The sequence below is a fragment of the Onychostruthus taczanowskii genome, unplaced genomic scaffold, assembly GCF_017590055.1.
Source record: "Onychostruthus taczanowskii isolate IOZ18803 unplaced genomic scaffold, ASM1759005v1 scaffold24, whole genome shotgun sequence".
Classification (NCBI taxonomy): Eukaryota; Metazoa; Chordata; class Aves; order Passeriformes; family Passeridae; genus Onychostruthus; species Onychostruthus taczanowskii.
Window position 1 is genome coordinate 686670 of NW_024499684.1, and position 21154 is coordinate 707823.

At 47.9% G+C, this 21154-nt stretch overlaps 1 protein-coding gene across 1 annotated transcript in view; it reads left to right on the forward strand.

Moving 5' to 3' along the window:
* Positions 1–21154, forward strand: part of ARHGEF26 (Rho guanine nucleotide exchange factor 26) — a 102419-nt gene that overhangs the window by 57189 nt on the left and 24076 nt on the right. Inside the window, exons 2-4 of the mRNA XM_041406068.1 lie at positions 14870–16129; positions 17541–17577; positions 19471–19616. Coding sequence (XP_041262002.1) covers positions 14870–16129; positions 17541–17577; positions 19471–19616 — 1443 coding nt within the window. The remainder of the gene's footprint in view (positions 1–14869; positions 16130–17540; positions 17578–19470; positions 19617–21154) is intronic.

Sequence of the window (21154 nt, forward strand, 5' to 3'; positions counted from 1 at the left end):
TCAAAGGGCTGGGTTGGTGCTTTTGGATGCAGCAAAGAGTGTGTGATATGTTACCTGTGTGGGGTGTCCTTCACAAGCCCCAGCCCTCGGCTTCCCTTCCCCAGCAGCTCTCCCAGCTCCCAGCCAGCTGGCTTATTTGTCTTTTCCTGACGCTTCATATACACTCCAAGTCCAGTAATAACTGTGCAGCTTTCTCTCTCACAGGCTCTTGAATACTCTCCTTATGATTTAGTGTTTCTACAAATAACTGTTTTCTATTTACTCTCCTGAGCTGCATTGACAGCAGTGGGACTCTTGTTACAGTCTGTTGTGTTTCTTATTAATGCCACATGTGTTCATCACAGCAGAAATACTGCAGTGAATACCAGAGGAATTATGCCTTAAGTGGAGTCTGAAATGTAAATCTCAGGATACTGCTCTCCAGTGGTTCACCCAAACTGCCTTTCACTGGTTTGCTTTTTCACTTTTACAAAGACAGGCTGGTCTGTAAGAGCTGTCGCTGAACTGTCGCTGCGCAGCACTCGTGCTGAAAGCCCTCTGCCAAGGCTCCTGCAGCAGCCTGGGATGAGGAGGGGCAGGAGGGTCCCGGGGCAGACACGGGGTTTGGCTGGAGGCAGGAATCCGGGGCACGGCCGGTTCCTGCAGGGCTGTGCCTGTGCTTGGCTTCCCAGGGGGAACGGGGCACCAGAGGCCGTGGATGGCAGCTGACTGCTGGGGAGGACAGGGGACAGCAGGAAAACCCTGTCCCTCCCTGTCTGTGCTGGGGAGGACAGGGGACAGCAGGAAAACCCTGTCCCTCCCTGTCTGTGCTGGGGAGGACAGGGGACAGCAGGAAAACCCTGTCCCTCCCTGTCTGTGCAGCGCTGGGCAGCAGCCCCAGCAGCAGGGGTGCAGGATGGAGGGCTGGAGCAGATGAGTGCTCCAGGCATCTCAGGAGGCAAAAGGCACGTGGGAAAAAAGTGTCTGGAGCTCGGGGTCAGTCGACGTCTCTGGAGTCATACACGTGGGGGATCTGTTTAAATCGGTTTATCTCTTACAAACTGGGGCTTTGCAAGTGATTTAATTGCTGGTTGGGTGAATGCTTGTCCCTGCAAAGCACTGCAAAATGAAACCAGCTAATAATTAATGTCTAATCGCAATTATCACACTGGGTGTCTTTGCTGCAGCTCTGCTTCATGTGGGCAGAACTGAAATGGGATTGGGTCAGCAATAATTTACCCTGCTTAGGAAAGTGGGGTTTGGACTCTGATGGACTTTTATTTATCATCTGTCCCCAGGTGAGGTCAGTCAGATGCAGAAAACCCTCAGTGAATTCAACTTGGGTAGCTTTTGAAAGCAGATGAAAAAAGCTGTTAGGAATGAGTCTTAAGTTTCCAGGGAGGCTGGGGAGAAAGGCTTATTCATTTATTATCCAGTACTTTAACCAGGGTCACTTTGGCTTTGCTGAATTCTGTCTCCTCAAGGACAGGGAAATCTAACTTTCTCCATTTGCTTTTTCACATTTCTCCTGCTGCAAAGCTCTTTTTTTGAACTATATTGTAAAATAAAGTGAAAAAAAGATTGAATGCAATTCTTTTGTTGCTACCAGGGGAAGCAATAACCAAGGTGAAACACTTTCACACTTTTTCCACCTTTGAGGTTTTCGTCACAGTTCATCTGGAGACTTGTAAAGGTTGGTTGAAAACAAGCTTATCAGTCTAGGAATGTAAGTCATGAACAACTTCAGCTCTTTATCTTCCACAGAATTTAACAGCAGAGGAAACAAAGGATTAATAGGCCTTGGATTCTGATGTCCCAGACGCCACAGTGCTGGGGAGGGGATGGACAGAGCTCAGGAGGGGATGGACAGAGCTGGGGAGGGGATGGACAGAGCTCAGGAGGGGATGGACAGAGCTGGGGAGGGGATGGACAGAGCTCAGGAGGGGATGGACAGAGCTGGGGAGGGGATGGACAGAGCTCAGGAGGGGATGGACAGAGCTGGTGCCCTGCAGCTGCTGCTGGAGCTCATCCTGCTGCCCTGCAGAGCCCTGCACTGCAGCACCCAGGGCAGAGGGTAAGGCAAGGAGCCCGACAGGAACTTTCTCTCAAACTGGGGACATCCAAACAGAGCCCTTATTTACTGAAGTGATTAAGTCATCTGTTCATTTTCACTGACTGGGGCTTGGCCTGTGAATACAGAAGTTGGAACTGCCTGTTCTTCACTTGTTTTTCCATGTCTTGGATAATCTCTCTTCAGTCATGTTTTGTTCCATCTCATCCATTTCCCTGTAAGACACAGTGTCTGTTTAGCAATGACTTATGAAATAAATGAATCTCCAAGGCAGGACACTTCTGCTCCCTCTCTTACCCTTAATAGGTATTGAAATGTATGAAATAACTCCTAAGTTATTTAAGAATCATAGTAATTATTCCTATTTTACATGTGATTTTTTTTAAAGGACTCTTTTTTATAGTTTACTCTTTATTAAGCGAACAGTCTTTAACAGTGTTTATCACAAAGGCACATTTAACTATTCTGTTCCACTCTGGTTTCTCAGAACAGTCTTTTCACTTCTCCATAGAAAATGGGAATGGACAAAATGTGAAGTATGTGTGAGTGAAATGATGGTGCATGGCCTGGTGGAGAAATGCATCTTTTAAAAATAGTATCTTTCTCCTAATGGGTTCAGAAGGGGCCTGTTCTGAGCTCGTTAATGTGGGGCTGGTGTAGCTGCCAGCTCAGCTGCCTCTGTTTAGCTTTGTGAAGAGCTTTCCCTACTGTATTTTTTAAATACAGAACTAAAACCATGCTGAGCTTTTCTTTTGCCCTGACAGGAGCTCTTCTGTGTGAGCAGTGGCTGCTCTCCATTTGCTGTCCTGTGCTGCAAATGAAAAAGCTCGCTGTGTTTTGGGAGCAGCCAGCCTGGCATCGCCTCTGGTTACGGGGAGCATTTTGGGATTCATTATTTGCCTGTCCTCCCTTTGCAGAAATGAGGGAAAGTTCTGTCCCCTTTGGGAGCAAGCAGGACAATGGGTAACAGTCCCTGGGGTACAGGGAGCCCTCCTCCCTGCCAGTGACAGGCTGTGAATGTTTGTGTTTCCCCAAGAGCCAGGGCTGTCCATGCTGCTGCTCTGGGAACCCCCAGCAGGCAGCTCAGCTGGGCAGAGGGCAGGGCTGGCACAAAGGACCTGACACAGAGGGATTCCTTCTTTAATGAAGGTTTGTGAGAGTGTGTGAGCACACACAGCTATGACATTAATGAATACATGTGCTGAAAGAGGAAAAGAACCTGCACTAGGTTTGCCTTGCTCAGCACCAGGCCTGGCACTGCTGTGTGCCAGGGAAAGGAATGGAGAGCTGAGTGGGCACAGAGCCAGAGCCCCCCTTCCAGCCCTGCTGCCCTCTGGGACTCCCTCATTCCACAGGGGCCTTGCCAATGCTCTTACAGCCCTGAAGGGTCTCTGAGATCCTTCCACAGAGATCCTTCACAGCTTCTCTAGCAGCCCTGGTCCTGCTCAGTGGGATGTGCCTGGTTCTGCCCTTCCAGCTTTGGGGGCATCTCCTGTCGGGGTCCGCTGTTCTGTGTCTCTGCCCCGACACAGGGAAAGGTGGTTCTGGGCGGCCGCGATTGCGAAGGATGAGCCTGGACTCTTAGATTTTCGGTCTTCAGTTCTGTTTATTATCTCTTATCTACAAAGTTTTCTTTTTGCCCAGCCGAGGTCCGCTCAGCAGGACAGTCGAGTGCACTCTCCCCCGCCCACAGGGCGGTTGTGTCTTTTATAGTAAAAATTACGTGTGCCATATTTACCTTTATTTCCCAATACTATTCATCCTTATAGACAAGTGCACTTTCACTACGAACCAATCTCCAAGTGCCAACATCACCACACAAAATGGAAGACATGAAGAAGAAGGAAGAACACAGGACCACGCCCTGAATCCTCCATCTTGCCTTCATGACCCCCCTGTACCTATTTTTCTAAAATTTATATTTCCCTCCATAAAGGTATCATTCACACCCAAGAAGTTCTCATTTCCTCCGTCACAGGTTCTTCTCCTTTTGATGGATCGAAATCCAACCACCAAACCCTTTTGGCATCATTCCAGGGTTTCCGAGCCCCCCAGGGGCTCCCCTGGTGTCTCTGCACATCCACAGTGATGTGCTGAGATCCCACAATCTCCCAGTGCAGTGGCACTGCCCCTGTCCCTGGTCCCCTCTGCCTGCCTTTCTCTTGCTCCCTTTTCTCGAGGGAAAACAAGATGTCCATTTGTACATATAAGCACAGATATCTAATAATGTGCCTAAAATGCCCAAGCAATCCTTAACTGAAGTATGTAGAATAAAAGCAGTGTTTCCATATTCATCCCTCCTGCCTGTTTCTGTGCTGCAAGGCTGCAGCACCCTTGGTGTGAGCACGTTTCCCTTACACACTGACACACACACACAGGGGCACTGCCCCTGTCCTTGGCTCTGCTGACAGAATCAGGGTGGGGACATTGTCCTGTCCTCAGCCCCACTGGCCTGTCCTGAGCAGGGTGAGGGCTGCCACCAAGGCCTGGGTTAGCACATCAGACAGATTCCCAGGGCAGGGACGGAGCCAGGGGCTCACCATCTGCAAATGTGATTTCATGTTTTTAATGGATTAAGGCCACACTTCTGTTGAGCTTTCTGCCAAGGAAGGAAAGAACTACAATTGTGCTTTATGAAAACAAGGTGAATGAGCAGATTTGGGACAATCCAGGCTGATCTTGTTAAGCAAACACAACATGTGCAGGGGCCGAGGGGCTGCCAGCTGATGCTCTGATTTATTCAAAACTATGCAATTAATTGAAGCATGGTGGGAAGAAATTATTTGCATGTGATTTATAAAGGCAAGGTCCTGCAGAACTGAGACGTGTGAGACTGGAAAAAAAAGGGTTTCCTTATCATTACCTTCTCCCTTTCCATATCACTTCTCCGTGGGTATAGAACTCCATATAAAAACTGCAGATATTTCAACTGAAGACTTATTTCCTTGCTGTGTTTGACCTGTGTATGTGGTGACATAAAAGACAGGAGAACTGAGAAACACTTATTGTTATTAGGTTCTTTTCCTCCACAAACCTGTTTGGTTCAAAATAGCAGCAGTGTAAATAATGCTAAATATATTTGTACCTAAATGCCTCCAGGTGCAATAATGCAAGGAATTTATGAAACCAGGTATGGACTGTTCTTAAAACACACTTTTCTTTCTAAAAACATAACCATGGATTAAATCAATTTGGTAATTAAAAATTGGTCTTTAACTGTGCAAAGGACAAAGAAAAGTTTCTAATTCTATTAATATTATGTATTAACTCAGAGTAGGACTCTGTGAGAAAGACTATTTTTGGACTGAAATTTTAGAGCAGACCTCCTTTGCTATAATACATCATACTTCTAGTAAACCTCCTGTGTTTCAAAGATCAGCTTTCCAATCTTTGTGTCCCAGGAGCTTGTTCTTTATGTGGATTTTTCCCATATTGGAAGCATCTCAGTTTTTGCAGCTTTAGTTTTGGATGGACAGTTACAGTGAGGGAGTTTAGTCCAAGAATATCAGTGTGGTTTTTATCATTGTGATTAGGCTGCTCTGTTAATGGTTTACTTAAAACAAAGAGATCTTTGCTGTGGTGTTTGCTGCCCAGTCATAACTATCTGGAGTATTTCAAGTATTCCTAGCTTTTCACACACAAGGCTAAGAGCATCTGCAGCTGGCTGTCCTTTTGTATGTATCTTGCTTCTGCCTTAAATATTCCCCTTGGAATTCTCAGGAGCTTTGGAAATGGTTTTTTAAACTCTCAATCCCTGGCTGGCTGTAGTTGGACACCCAGCAGGCTGTTGTATCCTGGGCTGCAGGCAAAACCTGTTAAAATGATTCAGAAACCTCCCTCAGAGCAGCTGAGTTCTGCCCTGGACAGGCTGAGTTCTGTCCCTGGGACAGGCTGGGTTCTGTCCCTGGATAGGCTGGGTTCTGCCCCTGGACAGGCTGGGTTCTGACCCTGGACAGGCTGGGTTCTGCCCCTGGACAGGCTGGGTTCTGTCCCTGGACAGGCTGGGTTCTGCCTTGGACAGGCTGGGTTCTGTCCTTGGACAGGCTGGGTTCTGTCCCTGGACAGGCTGGGTTCTGCCCTGGACAGGCTGGGTTCTGACCCTGGAGAAGCTGGGTGCTGTGCTGGGCCCCACAGCACTGGGGACACTGGGCAGTGGTTAAAAGGCACAGCAGGGACTGGTGTTGTCACTGGTGTTTCTGCCTTGCCCTCAGACAGAACCTGAGCATTTCCAGTTCTTGTGATGTTTTGGGGCTGAGGGCTTTGAGCAATACAAAAAATGGCTGTTCCAGACTCAGTTTTCTCCTGCCCTGAGGTGCTGCAGTGAATGTTACTGTGGATAGAAATCAAGTTAAACATCAACAGCAAAGAGGATCAGGGTAAAAGTCAAACGGTTGTGTGCCTGTTTCATTAAGGCATATGCATGGTTTTATGGTCTGAAAACAGCCCATTTAATTAGTGTTTAGTTCTTCAGATAGTTAGTTCCTCCAAGAAATTATTTATTTTTTTTTCCCACTAAGAAAATGAAACTATAAAAAAAAAGCTGTTTCATTGTTTCTAGTGGGTGACAGTTTGCACCTTGCCATTTCCCTCGATGGCCCAAGGTCAGTGCTGAAGCTGCTGAAGGACTTCCCTCACATCCCAGCTGGACACAAGGAACTTCATTTTTATTGTATGCTGATTTAAACTTGTATTTGGCATTAGCTTAAATACGAATTCTAAGTCAGCCCACTCCTTTAGGAGCATTTGCAAAGGAGCTGGGATGTTGTGAATCCTTCCTTGCACAACTGGAGAGGTGTGGGCTGTGCCGGGCTCAGGCTGCACTCTCAGAACAAATTCCTTTCCCGGGAGCTTTACTGTGCAGTCATTGCCACGTCACAGGAGTCCACAGGGTACAGGCAAAACTGCACCCAGGGACATCCACAGAAATACAGATGGAAAAAATCATGTTTGATAAAAATGAACATTCTGTCCCCTCAGTACACAACAGGTCACCTCATGAAAGCATTTCTATCTGATTTTTAACATCTCTGAGCTTAAAAACTTGGTCTGTTCAATGAGCCCATGTAACTCACAGTGAGATGAGAAAATCATGTACTTTGGTTATTTTGTTTCTTGAAGAATTGATTAACTATGATACAGAGCAAGTAGGTATGGAGCAGAGCAAACTGGCTGGCAACACATGTTCTCCTGTCTTAGAGGGAAAAACATGTTCTCTATTTCCTTCTAGTGTCTGGCTTTTATCACTGCAAAATACGGGATCATAAAGTGCATCACAGCATTCCCAGGGAATGTTATCCATGGCTGCACTGACCCTGCATGGGGAGGTGCTGAACAGGGCTGGGCAGTGCCAGCTGAATTCAGCACCCTGGGGCAGAGCATGCCAGCGGCTGGGTGTCCTTCTTCTTATTTGTCTAAATTCTTAAGAGAGAAAGAACATGCAGAAACAAGAAGAACAGGAAGCACTGAGTCTCACAGCAAACTGCTCCTCGCAGTTCTCTTTTTGGGGTTTCCAAGCAATGGAACAAAAGGTTTCTCTTGCTTTCAGACTGCATTTGAAAACATTTTCAGTCACGTTATTTCCCTTTCATCTCCTGAGAAACTGAGTAAAACTGTAAATGAAACAAAAGCACTTTGACACCGCAGATGAATCCGGAGGTATTAACAGCATGGAACTCGCTAGGAAGAAGCCAGGCAACATTTTCTGAGAAAGAAATGTTCTTGCTGTATGCCTGGTATCTTAATCCACTCCTACCTTTTGTCTTCTATACCCCAGAAGAGCATAATTCAACACTTAAAAACCCTCCTTACAGAATATACAGTAGCAGCCTGTAAAAATGAAACGCAAAGCACAGTAAGACCATGTACAAATATGAGCAGTGCTGAAACAGGAATCACAATCCACAGGCTCCTTCTCATCACTTAGAAGGCCACGGAGCACTGTCACTGTGCTGTGGGGGCACTGTGGGCATTCAGTCCTTGCAGATGCCTTTCTCAGCTCCCCAGAGAGCACAGCCAGCGCTGCTGGGGCAGAGAGCAGTGCTGCTGGGGCTGCTCATCCTGCGGGACCCTGCACTCAGAGAGCACAGCCAGCCCTTCTGGATCCTGCACACAGAGAGCACAGCCAGCGCTGCTGGGGCAGAGAGCAGTGCTGCTGGGGCTGCTCATCCTGCGGGACCCTGCACTCAGAGAGCACAGCCAGCCCTTCTGGATCCTGCACACAGAGAGCACAGCCAGCGCTGCTGGGGCAGAGAGCAGTGCTGCTGGGGCTGCTCATCCTGCTGGGCCCTGCACACAGAGAGCACAGCCAGCCCTGCTGGATCCTGCACACACGGAGCTGCCGTCCCGGCCCTTCCGGGCAGCTCCTGCTTTGTTTCCATGGCCACCACTGGGATGCCGCGCTCCCCTCGCGTTCCAGGTACTTGTAAGGTCCTTGCAAAGCCGGCGGAGCCCGGAGCAGTGTGTCCTCATGCCCTTTCCAGCTCTTCCCAACTAGGTAAAGTATGTGCAAGGACCCTGCCCAGCCTCTGCTCCATGCCGGGCCCACGCTGGCCAGCTGACCTGCTGCAAGAAATCATTTTGCATGGCTCCACGTGCCAAGTTTGTCACAGTAACTTGAAAAGCATTTAAACTCTTTATTAACATTTATAAACCAGTCTATTCTCCGTGGCAGTGATGCTGGGCAAGGCTTCTGCTTATTTTGAGTCCAACCCTGCCTCTCTGTAAGAAAGCCTTTTGCAAGGTTTTGATCACCTTCTGTTTGATTTAAGGAATGAAATCAGTCCCTGACTAATTTTGAAACCAACTAATAAGCAATAAAATTGTTTTGTCTGTGGGGACTTGTTTCACTGATATAATGCACGGTCTCAGCCAGATTTGCTGCACAGGCAGAGTGCACTGGCCATGCTGCTGCATCAGAGGCCTTGGCAAAGCAGGACTTGCTCTATCCACTGCTTTATTCCCTTCCCTTTGAAACCAGAGTTCCTTTCTTTTGGGAATCTGTTTTTGGCTCAGTGAGTGTCTCTACCCCCTCGTCTCTCTCTTTCCAGTCTTGTTAGAAGTGCTGTATGAATTCTGAGACTCTCACTGCTCTGACCAGCTGCTGTTCCAGCTGAAGGGCTTTTCTCTCCTGCAATATCCTCATTTACACACCCACACTCCTTTTGTCCTCCTCAGGACTGCACCTATCAGGTCTAGAATTTCAACTCTGTTCTGTGTGGTCACAGGTCAGGAAATAAGTCACAGTAAGGTGAAAGATGAAAAAAGGACTTAGATAACATGACAGAAATTATTTCCAAATGAGAAGAACCCTGAAGTGACTGCTAGAAAATTAGAGCTTGGATCTGACCGGAAAGGAGACAACTTGAGAAACTGAGCTTAGAGAAACCTTACAATTGAATTTTGGCACGTCCAACAGCAGAATAAATCCCACTAATTAAAATGTATTTGAGCTAATTAGTAGGATCAGAGTTGAATTAGGAACATTTTTAATAGCTTGGAGAGAAAAGATAATAAGAGAAGTGCCAATTTTTCAAAATGTTGAGGAAAGACGCAGGGCGGGGGGAAGGGTGAGAGAGGCCTCTCCAAGCAGATCAGGGAATTCGGTCAAACTCGTGCTTATTGAGGTCCAGTCAGGCCTAATGCAGCCCAAAGGCTGAGCTTGCTGGAGTGAGTAATGCAGGTCCCCAGCCCCTGGCAGCCCGGCTCTGCACGCATCCATCCATGCATAGTTTCCACTGAAGGACTGCAGCCAAGCCAGGCGTGGAGCCTGGCTGTGGGGAGTACAAATGGGAAACTGGAATGTAAGGGGGAAAGGCACGCTTCAGAGCTTCAGCTCGTTAGAGAAAAACAGACACAAGCTTCCCTGCCTCACACTCCAGACTTCCTCACTTTCCAATTCTGTTGCTATGGCATTCACAAAATTCCAGCATTTCAAGGCAGCAAAGGGGAAATCTGGCACATAACTGCAGGTTAATCAGTTGTTTGAAACTAAATGAGGTTCAGCATTTCTAAAATCACCCCGATTACAGAATCACAGGACCAGATAGGATGGAACAGACCTCTAGGATCATGGAGTCCAACCTTTGACCGGCCTCTGCCCTGTCATCTGGAGCGGAGGTGAGCCGTTCCCTGGGGCTGCCGTGTCTCACCTGAGAGATCAGGCGGGAAAAGCCTCGGGCTCTGTGCACAGCAGCTGCCCTGTCTGTAGAGGCAGAGGGGCCTGTGCAGCCCCAGCACATCCAGCCAGCAGCTGGAACATCCTGGGAAGGACAGGGCTGCCCAGGGGCTGCACAGGGCTGGGAGTCACAGCTTGACAGGGGCTGAGAATAGGTGACTCCTCTCCCACTGCAGAGTGGCAGCGGTGTGTCACACCCAGAAATTACTGTCTATCAACAAGGAAACAAATTAAAAAATACTGGGGTTCTCTTTTATTTATTTAATTTTTTAAAATTTCTGTATGGGCAGAATGTTCATTCCTTAAAAAGAAAAAAATAAAAACCACACCAAAAAAAAACATCAGCAACCAAACTTAGGGAATAAAGAGCAACCCTTTGGAGACCTGCCCCCATGCCCCTGTCACTTGCTCAGGCATTTCTGTGCACAGCTGACAAAGGGAGAACAAAGCAGAGCCAGCCCTGAGCTGCACAGACTGTCCGTGCAGGCTCCCAGCTTGCTTGAGTTTCTAATGGCAACCACAAAAACTCTTCAGCTATGGCAAGCAGTGCCTCCATCCTTTTGTTAGGTCATGTTTGAAATCCTGCAAACTCTTTAAATAGCAGCATCTTATGAAATACAGTCATCAGATTAAAGAGCTTTTATCTACACTTTCTAGGACTTTCTCTTAACTGCTCTCCTGTGGAAAGAATGGTCTTTGAATTACTGACGGGAAATTCACTGTCAGAATTTTTAAATGGAATTGTAAAACTGGAAAAAAGAATGTATATAAGTAAACTGGAGGTGAAGGGACACGCTTCTCAGTTTCACAATTCTCCTTTAATATTCATATTCACTGGACAAACATTAGAAATAGGTATAACTTTTGGAAATTTTGATAATCTTTGACAGAAATCACCTACTTTAATGTTAGACTGACCTAATCTTACTGAGCATGATTATCTCCTTGAAGCCTGTGGGAGTTTTACTGATTAAAGTATTGGGAGGTATAAACTGTGTTGGAAAATTAAATGCAAAACCAAAGAAGAACATATAATTCAAGCAAGTTGAGAAATGTTTTTCACATCAAAATATGAAATATGCACACACAAAATACAGTTACCATATTGAAATCTCAAATACTTCCAGTGGGAAAATTCCCAGCCAACTCTATAAGTGATGGAGCTGCCAGGTACCTCCTTCTCTCACAGAGGAGACAATCTCTGCACCCACCTGTGAGGCAGCAAAGGAAGAGACATGATCAGGAAATCAGCTGGGAAATTGGCTGGGAAACAAGTAATATCAGTCTAAATATTAGCAAAGACAAAGTTCATTTTACAATCATAGACAAGAATTTGTAACCTCCATGACAAGAGTAACAGAGACAGCAGCAGCTCAGTCCTCAGTCGTGTTTCTTGGGTACACATTCTTTCTTACTCTTTCTTTTCATCCCAGTTCAGCAGTAAAACAGCATCTTGTTTCAACTTTGATGCTACATGGGCATTACCAGGCCCTTTATTCCTGCAGTACAATGAGATGTGCTTTTCCCCTAAAGCTTTTAGTGAGTGCTGCAAAGCTTTCTATTACTGCTGAGTATTTTAGCAACCCCAAAAAAAAAAACCAAAAACCAATTAAGAGGCAAATAGGAATAATTAAATGTGTTCTGCCATCTTGGATTGATTTACAGTTAAAATTTGGCTGAGCAGTGTTCAGAGTAGTCTCTCACAGCCTATGTACAGTTGTAGAGAAAAGAAGGAGGGGCAGGAGGTCGGAAGGCTCGACCCTTCCTGAGTTCTGCAGTGCTGTGGGGTTGCCCGTGTTGCTGGAGTAACCGTGTCCTCCTTGGGAAAATCCTGCTGCTTGCATTGGAAAGAGGCTCCACTCCCTTGCTTCATGTCCCTGGAAAAGCAGTGAAACCAGTGACAGGGGATCTCCCCAGTGCCTGGCCCTGTCACACTGACACCTCGTCTTTTCTTGGCTTGTGGTGACCCCTGTCACTGCTGTGCTTGGGAAGGGTTTTTGTGGGACAGAGGGAGCCTTATCCCCCCTGCATGCTAATTCTGGGACAGAGCCTTGCTCTGAGCAGAGCACGGCTGGCTCTTCAGCTGCCTGTGAACGGACCAGGGAAACAGAAGAGTTTCAGAAGAATGTTCTTTATACTGCTACTCCCTAGCTGGCAGTTAATACAGATGGGACATGCAGTCAATTCCTTTGGGGATTAACCAGCAACTGAGCACTTCTCCTGGAGCCACTCCAGCCCTCCCCGCTCTGGGAGGCACAGAGGGGACAGATGTGCTGGGAATGCCCCTGGGGAGGCCAGAGGCAGCAGGGACTGGGCAGCCAGCAGCCAGGGTCAGCTGCACAGCAGGGCATGGCCAGGACCATCCTACAGCACACAAGCAGCGAGCACTGTGCTTGAGACATGGAGCATTTGCATAATGAATAAAGCTTGGTCTCACTGCTGGTTTTGCTCTTTGCACAGAGAGGCAAAGCGTGCTTTCGATGTGGATGTAGGGAGAAGAATAATCCTCCATTTTCCTCGGTAGATTTTCAGGCAATAAAAATGTTCTCCGCTGAACACACCTGTGCACACCTGCCTCGTGCTGGCTATGATAAACGGGGGCTCTGGATATCAGGAGTGTTTGCCTGCAGGCAGGTATGGAAATGCTTCAGGTTTGGTGCCGATTCCTGACACCAGCTTTTGGTCTTGTGGCTGGGAAAGGGGAGGTTCCCTTCAAACTCTCCCTCAAAATGCGCGGCCCGTATCTGGGTTAACCGGAGCGGTGCAGGCGGGCGGAAAGCTGCCCTGCAGGTTCCTGCCCCATCCCAGGGCTGCAGCACTGCAGGCTCTGCGCTGGGCAGGGACCTGGCCCCAGGGCAGGACTCTGCCCTGCCTGGCCCTGACTTTGGGCACGGCCTCACTGCAGCCTCAAGGATCTCAGCGACCTGCCTTTGTCAGAAGGCTTAATAACCACGTGTACATTCTTCTTCTCTTAAATTACAGAGCTGATTTTACTTTTCTTATGATGGCAATTTTATTGTAAGGTTTTATTTCTCTTTTACTGCGCATTAAGTGGAACATTGAGGTGGCTGTTCGGGAATCAAAATTACCCCTGTAACTGTAGCACAGTGAATAAGTATGTGCAAGAGAATAATCTTGTAAAAGCTGATTACCTCGGTCATTAATAATTAGGATTTATGAGTTAAGTAATATGCTGCAATACCTTGGCAATTTCATGTGGAAAGTAAGAGATAATTTTAGAAATAATCCATTGGGAAATCCCAAGCGACAACTAAACCAGCATCTTAGGTTCTGCCTGTGGCTTCTCCCTTCAGCTCTGGCTGTTTGAAGCTGGAGTGGCAATTTTCAGTCTTGTCTCATTTGTGGACATACACATTTGTTCATTTTAATTTCTTTGTGCATTGCTTAATTGGATTCTTAGCAAGATTTTTTATTTTACTGGGTTCTCCTGGCAAAAAAATTAATAGTACATCTGAAGCTTAAGTGCACGTACACAGAGTTGTCTGGTCTTTACATTCTCTTCTATATTTTTTTCTGATTGTTAAACAGACTCAGTATAAATTAAATTTTCGTATATTTCAAACGACAAGAAAGTACTTTCAATCTACTCCGATTTTTTTTTTCTTATTCAATGATATACAAAACCTGGCAAATTCAAGTCTTGCAAGTGTGGGGAGGACAATTACAAATCTAACAATATTTTTTCTGTGCCTTCTCCCTTCAAGTTCAGCCCGGTGCCTAAGTGGGTGCCCATCTCTAAATAAGCAAGTTGTTTATTGAGCATCCCTGCACGGCAGAGCTGCCACTGTGCGGGCCTGGCCTCCAGCATCTCCAAACATTCCAGCTATTTCTGCTCTGCCAATTACACAGCAGCAGAATCACACCTAGATTTTGCCTTTCAGGTGTTTGAGGGAAACCAGACAAATAATTCAGCTTCGCGATTCAGTACTAGGGAAGCATTCTATAATGTATTTTACATTCCTAGCCAGTGTGCCATTTAATAGTGGAGCTAATTTCTCACGTAAATGCTTCCTGAGCTGTGACAAAACGGCTTTTAAAATACTTGACTCCTTATTTTTTTTCCAGTGGAAGCAGAGGCAGATTTTAACTGTAGAGGAGCAGACAGCAAAATAAGAGCATGTTGTAATTGTTACTGAATGTAACAGAGCAGAAAAATGCCTGTGTCTCTTTCTTTAAGGACTCTCTGCTGAAGCTCTCCCCTCCTGGGAGGGCAGGGACCCTTGGCTGGGCTGCTGGAGTGGGCAGAACTCCTGTCCTGGCACAGAAACGAGCATAGATTTTGTTTTTCTTTTAAAATCTACTTTGCTCTCCATTGATGTATGTTTAAGCTATATGTTGTCCCACAGTCACAGCCAAGTTTCACCATTTTTACAGACACAGGTTTTTCAGGGGGATGTAGTTTGTCAGAATTCCCAGCAGATACATTGTCGACGTCCCATTTTTATACCACGAGGCTGTTCCTTTCCTAGCTTTTCCCCAGCTCGTTGGCAGGCGGTAAGGCAGCCCCAGCCGGCCAGGTGCCTCTGTAGAACGGGCAGGTGTAGGGGCACAGCCGGGGGGTGCCGGCGGTGGCCCTGCCGCCACGGCCGTGCGCCAAGTCTACAATCCAACACGTTTCCCGGCAGGACACCTGCGGGTCCCGCCGCGGGAAGCCCGGGGCTGTCGCTGCAGGGGCCGGGAAGAGCTGCCCGTGCTGCCCGCGGCTCTCCTCACCCCACCGCGCTGCCGCCGAGAGCTCACCCCGCACGGCCGGGACCCGCCGCGACCTGCGCGGGGCAGAGGAGGGCCCGGGACAGCCCGGCCCAGGCGGGGCAGGGGCTGTGCCGGCGGCGGAAGCGCCGCTCCGCCCGCCCCCAGCCGCGGGCCCCGCCGCGCCGCGCTGGAGGCGGCGAGCGACCCCCCGCCCGCAGCCCCTCGCCTGGAGCAAGCTGCGGCCGCAGTCGTACCAGAGCCCCAGCGGAGTGCTCGTCACCGACTTCCCCGTGGAGGACAGGTGCGCCTTCTCCGTGACTCAGCCCACCGGCACCGGCACGCGCCCGCCCGGCAGCCCCGCCATGGGATCGGTGTCCAACGGGACCGTGCGGCCGCCGGGCTCCCCCGCGCTGTCCCCGGAGCGGCGCTCCCGGCTGCTCGTCCCGGCTCCGGACGGTCCTGTCGGTTCCACCGCCAACGGCACCATCTCCTCGCCGGGCAGCGGGCAGGGCCGCCGGCCGCGGCCGCCCGGGACCGCGGGGCTGCCCGCGCTGGCCCCGCAGCAGGAGCGGATCGTGTTCGGAGCCAGCGCTCAGCCCGCACCGTGTCCCCGGGCAGCCGAGCCCCCGGAGGCGCCGGGGGGATCCCCCGGGCCCAGCCGGGCTGCCGGGCCCCCGGAGGCGCCGGGGGGATCCCCCGGGCCCAGCCGGGCTGCCGGGCCCCCGGAGGCGCCGGGGGGATCCCCCGGGCCCAGCCGGGCTGCCGGGCCCCCGGAGGCGCCGGGGGGGTCCCCCGGGAGCGGGCCGCCGGCGGTGCCGTGCGCGGAGCCCCCCGCGCTGCTGAGCACGCACAGCCCCGCGGCGCGCAGGGTGGGCTCGCAGCAGCTGATCCCCCGCAGCCTGGCCGAGAGCCGGCCCGCGGGCCGCGCCCAGGGCCACGAGCGGGGCCTCAAGGTGCGCAGCCTGGTGGAGACCCCCCGGCTGTCCCTCGGCAGCGACCCCGAGGACGAGCCCGAGGGCGGCCCGGGCGCGCTGCGGCGCGGGCTGCGCTCCACGTCCTACCGCCGGGCCGTGGTGAGCGGCGTGGACCTGGACGGCTCCGCCGACTGCAAGAAGAAAAACAGAATGTCCCAGCCCATCCTGAAAGCGGTGGTTGAAGATAAAGAGAAGTTCTCGAGCCTGGGGAGGATAAAGGTAAGGTGTGCCGATAGGTGAAGGTGTTGGCTCCTTGGGAGCCTGGCCTTCTGATCCTGCGTTTCCCATAAATGCTGGGAGTTTTCAGTTTGCTTTTTTGCTAATGCAAAACTTTTCGTAGTGGCTGTGAGTTTTTAAAGTGCTGTTTTCCAAGTGAGGTGTTGGAGATGGCGGGCTCTGTTGAAATGCAGGAGGCTCAGAGCCTTTGCTGGGTGCTTCCTGCTCACTTTTCCTGCTGGATTCTCCAGCTTTCACAACCAAACGGGCTTAAAACCTGTGTCCCAGAAAGGAGTAAACAGGAAAAAAAGGGACATTGTCTTAATAAAGTCTGCGTGCTAGAATAGAGACAGAAAAATGAACTTCCTCCCTCACTTCTCTGAGACATTACTTTTAAACTATTTTTAAAAATGACTGAGTGATTTTTAAATTGATACAAATCACTTCAGGTATTTTAATGCCTGAAAGTAATTTTAATTTTTAATGCCTGAAAGTAAAAGCAGCATGCCTGTTTTTAAATCTTGGTTGTAATCCCTTAGAATCCTCTTGTAGAGTTACATTGAATGTTAATGTATTAAATTATAGAGACATACTGATAGTGTTCTTTTACTTATCATAGTGTAATATTGTATTTCCTTATTTTAGATATAACTTGTTACTGTATGAAATATATTCATAGATTTCTGTGTAATAAAGTACATCAGGCCAAGGGCTGATGCTGTAGCTTTTAAATTAATTATCAGCTTTATGGCAGTTTTCAGCCAGTTTGAAGTTATGGTAGTGGATGCTTCTGTGAAAACGCTGCAAACAGTGAAATAGAAATTGATGAAATTGCGAACAGCTGCAGAGTGTGGCTTGGTTTGGTAGTAGACTTAAAACAGTGAGTTAAGTTCAAGATAGGAGGACATGAAACTGTGCTGTCCTTACAGAGTTCTCTGCAAGTAGTGTTTTATTAAATAGACTCTTGGGCCCTGGGCCTTGTTGCACCAGAACAGCTGTTTTATTTCAGAGGTTTGTTGTGCTGTCAGCAGGCTCCTTTACCAAGTGCTCTGAGTGGTTTTGTTTGCAGAGTGGAAGGGCAGCCTCTCAGTGCTGCGCCTCCACGGACAGCCCTGGGACAGAGGGGTGAGCTGGGAGTTCACTGAACCCCTCTCAAGCCAGTGTAGTGCTTTTGAAACACGGGGAAAATACATCTAAACAAGGCATGAGAGAAATGAAACTGGGGTAGCTTTTCACTTTCTCTGGTGACACAATTGTTTTTACTGAGCTCTTGTCCAGCATATGAAGTTTACAGATTTAGGGCCTGTTGATTTGGTGCCCAAGTCTTGAATAAAACAGACATTCTTGTTACTGTGATTATTTTGCATTCTCCTCCTTCTAACATATCTCCCTTTTCTCTTAAAATTATCTGCAGAAGATGCTGAAAGGACAAGGGACGTTCGATGGGGAAGGTGAGCCCTGTTCTGTCCAGACTTGCTAATAACTCCCAAGGGAAATGAACTTCAGGATCGTTTTGCACACTTCCTTTGTATGGAGTCAAAGACTCAGCACCTTGTTTTTCAGTAATGCAGCTGAGATGTGGGACCATAATTTTGGCACTAGACCTACCTTAGGGCTATTTTAAAGGCTGTGAAGTGGCAGACTAAAAAGGTGTGTCAAGGGCTTCTTTTCCACTTAAGCTCCTGTCCTTCCCAAAACCTGAGCTGTTGGCTGTGTTCACCTCAGCCCTGACTGCTCTGTGCAGTTCCATGGCAGGCTCCTCCACGTGGGGCTGCCTTCCTGCCTGGTCCTGGGGCTGCCCAGGTGCAGGACATTTGATCCCTTAGGGGTCTGGGGCCATCCCTGCAGCACACACCTGAGCTGTTGCTCTGGGCTGGGGGGTGACACAGCTGTTTCTGCCTTCTCATCAGCTGAGGCTGCTGGGCTGAACCCTTGGGCTCTGTAAGCATTTTCTTTTCTTGCAACCTAGGCTTCAAATACAAGTGTCAGAAAAATACTGTCTGTGCAGCTGTATTTTTGTGTTACTCGTTAATTCTGGGTTTTGCCAAGTTTGCTGCTTTTCCTGATATTTCAAGAAAACATCTATGATGAGTCCACAGAAGTTCTGTTATAATAACTGCTACTCTCTTGGCTTTTCTCTGCATAATGCCTGTTTGAGGTTATCTCAGGGGCTGTGTTACCTTCCTCTTGTTTCTGCTTTCAGAGCTTCCCACTGTGTTCTCTGTGCATCATCCCCTTTTCCTACTCTTTATTTTTATCTCTTCTCACACTATCTCCTAATGATGTTTTCTGGATTCTCTTCCAATGCTCCTGTCTGTCTTGGATGATCCCAGCTAATAACTTTCTGTGGAATGCCTCCCACAATTCAGTTGCTGTGACAGTTTCCTCTGTTAAAAGTGTGTAAACTCTACAGGCCCTTCTCCAGGAGCTGCTCCAAAGGCCACACCTGGTCGAGCAGTGGGGCAGGGCTGTAGGTCTGAGCAGGTGGGTCAGACCCACCCAGCCAGGTGAGGAACTGCAGGAGTTGGGGCCCTGCCTGGAGCAGCCAAACTTCCACTTCAGTTCCCCTTTCTCCTGTGGAGGAAGATTGGGTGTTATCCAAAGCCTGGCCCATCTAAAAGTACCTTGCAGAGCCTGCCTGCTTAATTCATCTCTGTGTTTTTGTGGTGTTGAATTTGTGTCCTTGCTCACTGCTGTTGCCAGGGTGTGTGGCCAGGGAGGTTGGGAAGCAGCAGAGTGCTCCACGCCTGTGTTCCTTTGCCACCGATAGTTCTGAGTTAATGATGGCACAACTCAAACACACCAGGAGTGTGTTTGGTCTTAAGGTTCATAGGTCTCGTTCTTACTCAGGCTTTTAACTTTCTATTTGGAATAGTTCTGACCTCATATCTCTGAAAATGGGAAACAGTGAAATGTGAAGACAGTATTCAGAGTTGACAGAAGAAGGGTTGCTGTGGGCAGTATGCTTTTCCTGGACAGGAAAATAGTGAGACCTGCAAATCAGTGTCTGCTCCACTGAGACACAATCCCATTTTCTAATTGCTGGTTAATTACAGAACTGGGTATAGCAAACGAAGGAAGAAAAAATTGTTTGCTATTTTTTTTTTGACAAAGGCCACATCTGTTCTTTAATTCGGTCTGGGAGGATCTTTGGGTACAGTGATCCATTGTCACTGTACTGCACCATTGTCCAGCCCAAATCAGTTGCTATCTTTGTCTGGTGGAGAGTGAGCAGCACAGTGACACTTTGGTTTCTTTCATTGTTTAAATGTTACTTTAAATTTTTATGAGAGCAGCTAAACTAACTTTCTAGCAATGACTGACATCCTGTTGTTTTTTGACAGAAAATGCTGTATTATATCAGAACTATAAAGAAAAAGCTCTGGACATAGATTCTGATGAAGAGTCTGAGCCCCAAGAGCAGAAGCTGGATGACAAGGTTGTTTTTCCCTATAAGCCCCTGAGGTCGACGTGGAGCCAGCTCTCTGTGGTGAGTTGTGATCCTTGTATGGCCAGAGGCAGGATCTCAGGATGGGTTGAAGCAAAGTCTTCTCTCACTTGCTGCTAGAGTTCCTGGCTGAAATTTGTCGTCATCTTTTTCATCTCATGAGAACAACGTGGAGGTCCCAGTCAGTTACTGGTCTTTGTTTCACATAAAAAACAATGAAACTAAGTTCATTTAGAGTCCTGTATTTGGCAAAGGCACAACTTCACTGATTCATTAAAAAAAGCGTCGTGTGAGTTCACTGGAAGGGTGAATTCTACTAAAGAAAGGCTTCAGTTAGTTACAAACAAGTTGCTGCTGAATTGCTCTAAATCACTGCACACCAGCTCTTAGGCTGACTCGAGTGCAGATGTTTAATGGAAAGCGTTTTGAGAAGTGGAGAGCAGAGCTGGTGGTGCTGTGCTGTCCCTGCACAGGCTGGGAAGAGTCAGCAGGGCTTTGGCAGAGCAGCATCGTTAAACAGAGTAAATTCAGCTGTTCTGGTCAGGGCTGCAGTCTCACTGCCTGCCCTGCTCATAACTGACAAATTACTGATGGCAGCTGCTACTGCCACAGCTCTTTCTCGTACGTGTGATTTTGGGACTGAAGGAACCATTGACATTCTGTGTTTACGTGGTTATTCTTGGATCATTTCTGTGGCTTCTGGAGGGATATCCCCATAATGAAGGGTTTGGGGTTGTCTTTTGTTAATGTAACTTGTAGAATGTTGTAGATGCTCATTTTGGGCATTAGAGAGACTATGCCATGACAAGATCACCTGGTGTATTTGACCATCAGCTCTGTATATCCCAGTGAAGGAGGGATTAAGCCTCAGGGAGATCCCCAAAGGCTGGTTAGATGGTCTGATTAGCAGGGCAGTCTTACAGATGCTGATGACCCTTTGCAGTTTAAAGTACTGAAAGGTGAATCTCTCTGATTCAGTAATTATAAAGAAGGCAAGACAATGTGGTTTTGAAAAGATGTGCTTTAATTTTCTTTTTCCAACAATCAAATACTTAAAATACAATAATTGGCTTCATGTTGCAAAAAAAAAAAAAAAAGTGTTTATAATGAAGTCAAATTGTTTTTTCTGCCTTCTGGGCAAACTAGCAGTTAAATGTTCAACAGCTGAGGTATTTTGGAAGGAATGCTATTTAGTAATAATAATGATAATTTCAAAACAATAATTTGCTTTGAGACAAAAACAGCATGAAGACCATCTCAGGAGGAGAACTGTTCTCTGCTGTGCTTCAGTTACAGAAACCAACTTGTTCTTTACTGCTCCTCACACTGAAATTTGTTCACTGTTTGTGTTTGATTTACAAAATTGGAAGTGGGGAGTATACAGGAGAAGGTGGTGCATGGAGAAAACAAAATCTGGGAATGTGATACTCAGAGTGACTGTGTTTATAACTCTGGAAAAATTACATGCTGTCAATGTGTATTAAGAAGTTAAAAAGTGAGTCTGGAGTTGTTGCAGGAAGTCAGCTGGAAAATGTCAGTCCTGGGTTTCAGCATACGCTAGGAAAGGAGGAGGAGAATGT